The following is a 10,941-nucleotide window of genomic DNA, read 5'->3' as shown; positions in this document are numbered from 1 at the left end:
GTACCTCAGGTTAAGTACTTAATTCATTCCGGAGGTCCATACTTAACCTGAAACTGTTCTTAACCTGAAGCACCACTTTAGCTAATGGGGCCTCCTGCTGCTGCCGCACCGCCGGAGCCCAATTTCTGTTCTTATCCTGAAGCAAAGTTCTTAACCTGAAGCACTATTTCTGGGTTAGCGGAGTGTGCAACCTGAAGCGTATGTAACCCGAAGCATATGTAACCTGAGGTACCACTGTATTTTCAAAAAAGTCCATTGATTTTACTATGAACTCATTTTAGACGATTTGCAGGGTTGCAGTAAGGATTACGGACATGATGAAGTGCAGCATTTTGAATACTAAAACAGAAATATATATAGGCTATTTGCTCAGGGAACAAAAATCAACCCTGTTGAATTTCTGGCACGCTCTTATTTGATAAGCAACTGACCAGGAAACAAAGAGGGCTGCCTCGTGTGGGATTTCTTTGAACCCACGGAAGCCATGGGGGGGCAGGCTTTATGTTGCGGAAAACAGAACTGAGTTATCTGCAATGGAATTGGCCAGTTAGTTATTTTTATTTATTTACTCGATTGGAGGGGCAGCTGTCCCCCCTGCCTATGCCCCTGGCTCTCCCGCAGTTTAAAAGGAATGAAAAACTTTTGGCCCACCAGATAGTTGCCACACGGCAACCTCACATCAGCCGAAACCAGCATGATGGGAGTTGTAGTCCACCTCTGGTGGTCCAGAGGCTCCCTAATCCTGTTTTGGAAGCACCGACACCCTTTCCTGGCTCTGTAATTACAGCATCACAAATGTGGACAGAAGAGGGGTTTTTTTCCCACAAGCATGCGTTGTAAAGGAAAAAGGAAGAAATACATGTCCCCACCTATTTTTTTATTGAGGGGGCAAAAGGAACAGTGGAGTGACTGATTCAGATTAGTTGCTCTGGAGTCATGCACCCTCCAACGTGGCACAGCCTGCCTTTCTAGTCTGGATAGCTCAGTTGGTTAGAGCGTGGTGCTGATCACGCCAAGGTTGCAGGTTCGATCCCCGTATGGGACAACCTGCATATTCCAGCGTTGCAGGGGGTTGGACTAGATGATCCTCAGGGTCCCTTCCAAATTTATAATTCCATGATTCTGCTATTCTTTCCCAGAAACACAACTACAGTGGTACTTCGGGTTAAGAACTTCATTCGTTCTGGAGGTCCGTTCTTAACCTGAAACTGTTCCTAAACTGAGGTACCACTTTAGCTAATGGGGCCTCCCACTGCACGATTTTTGTTCTCATCCCGAAGCAAAGTTCTTAACCTGAAACACTATTTCTGGGTTAGCGGAGTCTGTAACCTGAAGCGTCTATAACCTGAAGCGTCTGTAACCTGAGATACCACCGCTTGAGTAGCAAGGGGTGAAGGACAATGGGAGCCAAACTCAGGAACAGGAGTGCCAACTTGACCCTGCAACCGCGGGTGCCTTTTACAGTGTGCATGGCTCTGGCACTGAAATTTGTGGGTGCCTGCATGGGTGCCTGCAGTCAGTTAAGTATTTTTTATTGTTTTACTTAATCTGGGGTGGGGAGCTGCCCCCCTTGGCTATGTCCCATGGGTGCCCGGCCCCTTTCATGGGTAATTTTGTGGGTGCTCGGGCACCCCGGGAGCCGGCACCTATGCTCTGGAAAGTGGAAGGCAGGGAGAGAAAAGAAGGATCTCAACTCCGGGCAATTTGGATGCACAAAAAAGGCGGGCAAGGCTAGAGCACGGAGAGGGACGGGGGTGGGGTGGGGTGGGGTGCAATGATGTTGGAGGCGCCGTCTTGCTTTCTGTTCGGAAGCCGAGGGGTTAAGCGCAAAGGGGGCGGGCAGGCGGAGAGGGGCGCTGGCTCGTTCTGGCGCGGGATAGGCGGCCGTCTCCAGCGAGCGCTCAAGAACGCGCCGTCGAGGCTCAGGTTTCCGCTGGGCTCGACCACAATGGGAGGTGTCAGAGACACGTGGCTCCTTGTAAATGAGATGTCAAAGCGGTAACCGCTGAGCTGCTCTCTCTCTCCCACCCCACCCCCCGCCACTCCCCGCTCCAGGCGTCTCTGCCTTGTGCCTTCCAGGATGGGTGACAGCCAATAGCGCAAGCAGCATTACAAAGCAAAACCACCAACCAGTCCCGCCGCCTCTCCTCCAAGTTTTAACACTCCCTTAAAGGGGGGGGGGGGACAGAAAGGAAAGAAAGAGCTAGATCTCCCCAGGAACCGTGCTCCAGTTTTATGCACACTTTTTTTTGGGGGGGGGGGAAGACCTGAACGTGGGAGGGCCTTCCTTCCGAGCAAACCTAGATGTGGTGCTGTTAAAAGAAAAAGGAGTGTTTTGCCTCCATCAGCATTCCTGCCCCAAATGCAGAAAGTAGTCAAAGAGAGGCAGTGATGCACAGTGGTTAGAGCCCGGGAGCTCAGGTTCAAATTCATGCTCATCCATGAAACATCTTGGGCAGCCTTCAGGCCAGCCGTCTTCTTTTGGTCTGACCTACCTCGCAGGGGCGCAGGTGGCGCTGTGGGTTAAACCACAGAGCCTAGGACTTGCCAATCAGGAGGTCGGCGGTTCGAATCCCCGTGACGGGGTGAGCTCCCGTTGCTCGGTCCCTGCTCCTGCTAACCTAGCAGTTCGAAAGCATGTCAAAGTGCAAGTAGATAAATAGGTACCCCTCCGGCGGGAAGGTAAACGGCGTTTCCTTGTGCTCCCCTGGTTCGCCAGAAGCAGCTTAGTCCTGCTGGCCACATGACCCGGAAGCCGTACGCCAGCTCCCTCAGCCAATAAAGCGAGATGAGCGCCGCAACCCCAGAGTCGGCCACGACTGGACCTAATGGTCAGGGGTCCCTTTACCTCGCAGGGTTGTTGGGGGGATGGAATGGGGAGGGGAGAACCATGGATGCCTGGAGCTCCTTGAAGGAAAGGCGGGATGCAAATTAAGTGTATTAATAAGGTACAGCAAGCTCCCTTTAACACAACCCAACGCCTCTGACCTTAGCCTCCCAGCCCAACACCGAAGAGAATCCACAGGGCTCCGTGTTTTAGTGGTTGATTTTAATTCTGAACTGAACTTTTTTGACTACAAGGGAACGAATATAAAGAATAAATAGCAGACTCTCTTCCATTTACAGAGGGTTAAAGACATTCCAACAGCAAAAAAAAAGTTCACTATATACAGTAACACCGTGTCCTAAGCTTTTTATTATAATAACAATAACAATAATAATAATATCTTGAAGTCCATAAAAAAAATCCACACGCAACGCACACATACATTTTCCGAAGAATGGAAAATATCTTATATATATTTATATATATATATATGTTTCTTTTCTTACCAAAAGTTCACGTTTCTTTTTTTAAAAAAAAAAACCTTCGCAAAAAAGCGAAGTTGTTTTTTTAGGGAGTAGGGCAGATGGGGGCCTGTTTGTTTGTTTAGGTTCTTAAATTCCCCTAATATTTTTCTCTGGAATATAAATTAAAAGGAGGGGAGAGGGAGCCAAAATACCTTAAAGCGGCGATCAATGAGGAGACTCTTTAACAATACAGTAGACGAGGGTGTTTACTCCACGTTGTAACACTGACCTTTTTAAACAGGAGATTTCAAACGGGGAGGGTGCCTCTATTTATATAGCCACACGCGCGCACTTTCTGTCACCTCTGCACGACTCTCTCTTTCACACACAGACACACGCTCGCAGACATAACAAAGTTACATTCCCCTACACTTTGCAGTGCAGTGCAACGTTTTGAACCGGGAGGCCGAAGAGCTGTCCGTAGTTTTGGAGCTTTTCCAAAGTCCACTACCGCAGTCCGGTTTTAGTTTTGTTTTTTGTGGGGGTAGAGAAACAGATCAAGAGATTTGAGAGGGGGTGGGTGGCTGGCACGATCTTTGCAGTTTTTTTTTTAAGGGGTGAGGATGGGAATTAAGTGCACCGCGCAGGCAGCTCCCTTCCCGTTCCCCCCCACGTCCACTAGCAGGAACATTTGCACTCGGCGATGATGGGGTATTGGATGGGGATCCACGTGCAGCGCTGCCCGCCCCGGCGCTGGCACCTCCACCTCAAGATGGTCAGATGCACCGACTTGGCCGGCTTGCAGACCATCCCTTCGGGGACGGAGCACGACCTTTTGCTGAAGCAGCTGCCCACTTTGACGTAGCGGGGCCAGAAGCGGCTGCCCAGGTCGTTCCACGTGTAGAGGACCGGGCAGAAGGTCTGCGACCACAGCCACAGCTGCAGCTTCCGGCGAAGCTTCTTGCTCAGCCGGTGCTTCTTGCTGGCCTGCAGGCCCCCGTCGTAAAACTCCAGGCTCTTGATCTCGCTGGGCATGGCCCCCGACGGCCTCTGCCTCAGCAGCAGGTCCAGCTCGGCCAGGTCGTCCCCTCCCAGGCGATCGTCGGCCAGGGAGACCGCCATGAAGTTGGCGTCGAAGTGGGTGCCCAGGAGGTTGCGCAGGAGCGTGTCGTTGAGGTCCTTCTCCTTGGGGTCGAAGATAGGGTCCGGGTGCTCGATTAGATCCACCAGGGGCAAGTTGTCGCTGGGCGCAGGGCGGATGTGCAGGTAGTGCTGGCAAGCGCCTCTCTCCAGACGGAGCCCCAGGAGAACGACCAAGGCGTAAATAGTCACGAGCCACTGGGAATGATCCATCCTCGACAGGGGGACGGGGGACGGAAGGGAACGAGGGAGGCTCACCGGGCGGCCAGGCCCAGCAAAAAAGGCATCGGGAGAAGCGCCCAAGGGACGGCCTGAGGATCCGAGCAAGCCGTCGTGGGAAAGAAGTAAGGGATGCGCCACGCTCAGTCCCGCGGAGCAATTCGGCGCGTGCAAACGCCTCGGGTGAGTATATGCAAAAAGAGGGGGAAAAATAAAATAAACAAGAAAAGCACACGCCGCCAAGCCAAAGCAAACCGTCGCGTTCCGGAGACCTGACGCCTCGTCCGGCTGGGTGCAATTGTTCCTCTGGCTCCCGAGTTGGTTGCGCGGTGTCACTCAGCAAAAGCTTCTTCTGCAAACTTCCCCTCCGGCTCGCGTTTCTCTTTGCAAAAGCCTGCAAAAGCAGCCGCCGCCGCAACAGCAGCCGCCGCCACGCACGTTGGCACCAGCTTGTCTGCTTCGCGAGGATCCAGCGCCTTTAAATTTCCTGCCCGTGCTCCTCCATCACTATGGAAACCACCGACTCGCTCTTTTCCGGCACCTCTCTCCTTTAAAAGAAGAAGAAGAAGCAGCAGAAGCAGAGGACAGATTGGAGAGAAGGGGGCGGCGGTGATCCCTCCACGAAAGCCAAAGCCCTGCCGGGAGCAGCTCCTGTTGCAAACCTCTGGCCGGACCACGCCGAGCCGTCCACCAAAGCGAGGCCAAGGCGCCGAGTGTCTCTCTGTCTCTCTGCCCTCCGCTGCAAACGTGCCGCTGCCGAAGCGTGGCTGGGAGAGGATGCTCTGCAGCGCGCGCGCGTCTTTCGCCTTCCTGCAGCCTGCAAGGCAAGCAAGCGCACCGCTGCAATCCACGAGGTTGGGCAACTTCCTCGCTCGCTGCTGCTGCTGCTCCTTCTTCTGCCCCTCCGGCTGCCTCTGCTGTGGGTGGGTGGCAGGCAGCTTTCAGACCAAGCTCCCCGAGCTGGAGTTCCGTGCCAGCGGCAGGAGAGCTCTGCAACCTTGCAAGGCACCTAGCCTCTCCATGTGCGCCTCGGCGCGCTCTCACTGGCTCCTTTCACTTTCCTTCCTCCGCCTCCAAGCTCTTTCCCCTCCCCTTGCCTTCCCCCACTTATTGCCCCAGTACCTGGTCGCGGCGGCTGCATTTATTTGCGCCGCTACTACACACACACACACACACACACAAACGCGAGCCCGTGATGTAATTCCTAAGCGCGTTTGTTGGCGTCCAGCCCGAGAAGTTCTCTGCAGACGCCTCCTTTCTCCGAGCGTGAAATTGCTGCCTAATGCTAATCCAAGCTGGAGGAGAGAGCGCCCTCTGCTGGGATTAATTTCAGGACCCAGCGGCTGCCGTCCCTTCTCCCTCAGGTAACTTCTTGAAATAGTCCAGGCGTGCAAGAGAAGCGCGGTTGTTACACAAACACTGTCGGGAGGTCTGGACGAAGCTCTCCCATCAGGCTTGCACCTCCTCGTTTTCTGTCTTCTTAGTTTCTTCAAAGGGCAGCGATGATATCCAAGAAAGAGAGAATCCCACCCCCGGCAGCAACACATCGCAGGCATCTTACTTCCAAGGCTTCAAAGGAAGAAGAACTCTGAATTTCCATAGGCGGTTCTTTCCAATGTTTTGCTGGCTTCCTCCTTTTCCAAAAGCTATGTCCAAACTTAGGCAATGCAATGTATGTGTGTTGGTGGACATAGGTGCTGGCTCCTTGGGGTCCTGGGTGCCTGAGAGCACCCACAGAATTTCCCATGAAGGGACCCAGACACCCATACAAATTTTGGTGGCAGGCCCATGCACGCTGCATGACACCCAAAGCCGTGGGCACCCACAGTCGTGGGGCCAAGCTTTCACTCCTGTTGGCAGGGGAAGGGAGCCTTTGGCAAGTCCTATCCTTCCTCTGACAGATCCTGATCTTCCTCTGACAGATCTGACAGATCCTGAAGCTGAGGCTCCAATACTTTGGCCACCTCATGAGAAGAGAAAACTCCCTGGAAAAGACCCTGATGTTGCGAAAGATTGAGGGCACAAGGAGAAGGGGACAACAGAGGACAAGATGGTTGGACAGTGTTCTCGAAGCTACAAACTTGAGTCTGACCAAACTGCGGGAGGCAGTGGAAGACAGGAGTGCCTTGCATGCTCTGGTCTATGGGGTCACGAAGAGTCGGACACGACTAAAGAACAACAACAACAATCCTTCCTCTGGTCACTGCCATGCCAACTTGAATAAAATATAGGGGGGGGGGCAGGTAATAATCCACATAATCAATCAGAGACTTGACTCACACATGCCATTTGAATGGCAGTTTCCATCAACTTTGCAGTCTCCTACTCCCTTCAAATGCGGCAGCTAGACTGGTGACTGGGAGCGGCTGCTGAGACCACATAGCACCAGTCTTGAAAGATCTACATTGGATCCCAGTACGTTTCCGAGCACAATTCAAAGTGTTGGTGCTGACCTTTAAAGCCCTAAACGGCCTCGGCCCAGTATACCGTATTTTTCGCACCATAGGACGCACTGGACAATAGGACGCACTTTGTTTTAGAGGGGGGAGAACAAGAAAAAAAAATCTCCCCCTCTCTGCCCAGTGCCCCTTCAGCGAAGTGGCAGGAGGCGCTGTGCAGAGAGGGCGAGAACTTCCCCCTCTTGTTTTCCCGCTCTAAAACAAGGTGCCGTTTAAGTTCAGGCGGCTACCTTGGAAGCCGGGAGAGCGAGAGGGGTCGGTGTTCACTGACCCCTCTCGCTCTCCAGGCTTCAGGTTCCTTTCGACCTGCTCTTTGGGGCTGGCGGGGGGAAGCCCACCACCAGCCCCAAAGAGCAGTTCAGGGAGCAGCGGAAAGGCGCAGCGGAGAGGCTCCTGCCATAGCCGTGCGTCACCTCTCCAGCCGGGAGAGGGTCGCGGGGTGCTTCTTTAGCCCCGCGCGCGCTCTCCCGGCTGGAGAGGTGACGCTGGGCTGTAGAGGCTCCTGCCATAGCCGCGCGTCACCTCTCCAGCCGGGAGAGGGTCGCGGGGCTATGGTGTCTTCGCTCCATAGGACGCACACACATTTTCCCTTCATTTTTGAAGGGAAAAAAGTGCGTCCTATAGAGCGAAAAATACGGTACCTGAAGGAGCGTCTCCACCCCCATTGTTCTGCCTGGACACTGAGGTCCAGCGCCGAGGGCCTTCTGGCGGTTCCCTCACTGAGAGAAGCCAAGTTACAGGGAACCAGGCAGAGGGCCTTCTGGTACCCGCCCTGTGGAACACCCTCCCACCAGATGGCAAAGAGAAGAACAGCTACCAGACTTTTAGAAGACATCTGAAGGCAGCCCTGTTTAGGGAAGATATTATTGTGTAGATAAAACAGCATAACACCTGACACAGTTTCCTTACCTCTTTGGAGAAATGCAAATATATGTGCGTGGGAGAGAGACGTCTTCACCTCTGCCATTAAAATCTGTTCTGCCTTATTCTTAAGAGGGTAAGGTTAAGGGTAAAGAGACCCCTGACCATTAGGTCCAGTCGTGACCGACTCTGAGGTTGCGGCGCTCATCTCGCTTTATTGGCTGAGGGAGCCGGCGTACAGCTTCCAGGTCATGTGGCTGGCATGACTAAGCCGCTTCTGGTGAACCAGGGCAGCGCACAGAAACGCCGTTTACCTTCCTGCAGGAGTGGTACCTATTTATCTACTTGCACTTTGATGTGCTTTCGAACTGCTAGGTTGGCAGGAGCTGGGACCGAGCAACGGGAGCTCACCCTGTTGCGGGGATTCAAACCGCCGACCTTCTGATCAGCAAGTCCTAGGCTCTGTGGTTTAACCCACAGTGCCACCCGCGTCCCTTCTTAAGAGGGTAGGAGAGTTTGAACCATGATATCTGCTTTCCAGGTCAGCTGGGCAATAATATTTGGGAGGAAACCCTGCTCTGTAGGAAACCAGCAGCATCTTGAAGACCTTGCTCTTGCCAGAGCAGGACACGGGAGGCTATGTTGCTTCCAGGGATGTTTTTAGGGGTTGTCCAGATGAGCTGAATCCTAGATCGGTTGTCCCAAGCCCCATATCTCCTGCTCCTCTCCTCCATTTTTAAGCATAATTCTTTAGAAACAACTTTGCACACAGGGTGGCTGGGTGCTCCATAAACTATCCCACTATTTTAAACTTCCCAGAGGCTCTCTATAATAATTCTGTGTCATGGGCCTGTATCCTGAGTATACATACCTAGCAATGCCCCTGGTCCCGTTACACCAGGGATGGCGAACTTGTGGCCCTCTGGATGTTGTTGGACTGCAACTCCCAACATGCCTAGCTGTTGGCCACAGTGCCTGGGGCTGATGGGAGCTGGAGTCGATAACAACATCTGGAGGACTGAAAGTTCTCCATCTCTTCTAGCTAATGGGATAGTTAACTGTGAATAACACTCATACATTCTATGGACAAAGCACTTGACATATTCAGAAAAGGCACATGGGACTGTGAATGGGTTAAGTCATCTAGTTCTGTTCCATAAAAGGCCAGGAAATTCCATTGTCATCAGTTGGATATCCTCCTGTGAACTCTCAAACCCTGTACTCAAAACTGCTTTGAATTCTGAAGACCTCTTGCAACTTCAGACTTAATGGGCAGTGGCAGGTTCTGGAGGTTTCTGCTGTTATAATATACAGTTACTGACTCATGCTTGCATGCATGAAAGGGTTAACCTGAGCCCTGAGCTCAAGTTGTCACTGGGTGTGACTTAGGAGGCTCCTAGCAACCATTGCTTCTCCCTTTTCTCTCTTCTTTGCTGCCTTCCTCGAAGAATGAAGCCATGCATCTTGCCTCTCAGCTGCAAGAAAAACCAACTGAATGGAAAATCTTTTTAAAAGGAGATTTTTACAGACTGCATCTCTGCTAAACCAAATATTGCATGATTCTTTTAGTAAGGAAACCAAATTCTTTTCTTTTTAAGTCACTTGGAACCCCTTTTTTCTTTATTTTTACTGTCAATGGATGGAGACGACACTAAGGCAAACAAGAGGGAAGGGTGTGTTGAAAGGAAACAGCTGATCAGTGGGATCAGAAGAGAGATAAGGGACGCTAACGGAGGCTGACTGGGAGGGGGGAGGTAAAAGCCCATGGATCCTCAGGATTTTTACATTGGGTCACCCCAAATTCACCATCAGATCACATAGCATGTCCATGGCTACAGCCTGCACCCAAAATATCACGCATCCACTGTTTCCTGGGGCCGCAATGGTGCAAAAATGTGGTTACAAAGCACGGATCCACATGGATCCTCAGGATTTTTGCATTTGGTCACCCAAATTTACCATTAGAGAACATGTCTGTGGTCACAGCACGAACCACAAAAATCATACATCCACTGTTTCGTTCAGAATATTTTTTTTCTTGTTTTCCTCCTCTAAAAACTAGGTGAGTCTTATGGAACGAAAGATACGGTACTTTCCAAATTTGATAAAGTGACTGTTTCCACATTTACAAACATTTCGCTAGGAAATATCCGAGAATGTGGATGCACTTTGCATTCAGTAGGCACATTTAATTTAGCCGGCAAAATGTGTGTGGCTCAGTATTAAACTTCTATTAAAGTTTAATAGCAGACCCACCACCGCCTTCAATGAAGGCTGCATGCGTGATTAATTTCAAGCATCTCTTGAAGTAAATCAGTACTTAAGTACTTTGCTTAAATAGGACCTTGCTTGATAGCTTATCCTTTCAGTGCCCTCTTCTCGGCTCTGAAAATCACTGAAGTTAATAGTGCTCTCCGTAGAGGTATATCATGGACTTAAGTGTTTTACTAGAGTACTCTACACCAGTCTCTTGATTTAGGAGCTTCTGAATCCATGAACATGTTTCTATTTTGGAAAAAAGAGTGCTAGTTTTGTAATATTCCCCATGATCTCTCTCTATTCTCTCTTCCTCTCTCTCGTCCCCTTACTTGTATTGTAATTATATTTTCAAGAATTAACCCACCTACCTATGGCCATGATGAGTTCTCCAGTCTTTAATCAAAATTAAGAACAGATGTGTTTCTCCTTTTTTTAAAGGGACTCTGACTCATCCAGATGTTCTGGGTTTGATCCAAGGAGTTCTAGGTGAAAATTCAGATTCCTGGGTTATATCAAAAGAATCGGTCAGCAAGATCATAGCAGCTACCTCTTGGTTAATATTTCTGTGGCTCCATGAAATATGGGAACTTTATCCAGGTCTCTTTTTAAAAATCAGCCAGTTCCACTTGTAACGAATTATTTACAAGTATGCAAGTTGCAACTGATACGGGTGAATCATGTTTTGAGTCAAGGACCTCCATTGCATGCACAC

The 10,941-nt window shown here is 50.9% G+C and overlaps 1 protein-coding gene across 1 annotated transcript; it reads right to left on the bottom strand.

Moving 5' to 3' along the window:
* Positions 1 to 3,245: 3,245 nt before the first annotated feature.
* Positions 3,246 to 6,250, bottom strand: NOG (noggin). The gene has a single exon (XM_080991526.1). It carries the CDS (start codon positions 4,642 to 4,644, stop codon positions 3,970 to 3,972), a length of 675 nt encoding a protein of 224 aa, XP_080847652.1. The 5' UTR covers positions 4,645 to 6,250; the 3' UTR covers positions 3,246 to 3,969.
* Between the last annotated feature and the right edge of the window lie 4,691 nt (positions 6,251 to 10,941).

The sequence above is a fragment of the Podarcis pityusensis genome (assembly GCF_964106645.2).
Source record: "Podarcis pityusensis genome assembly, chromosome: 2".
NCBI lineage: Eukaryota > Metazoa > Chordata > Lepidosauria > Squamata > Lacertidae > Podarcis > Podarcis pityusensis.
The sequence above is the reverse complement of the archived record's forward strand: the minus strand, read 5'-3'. Positions and strand labels throughout refer to the sequence as shown.

Bases quoted from the DNA above. Each gene is read 5' to 3' on its own strand.
- NOG (XM_080991526.1), bottom strand. From the start codon at position 4,644: ATGGATCATTCCCAGTGGCTCGTGACTATTTACGCCTTGGTCGTTCTC.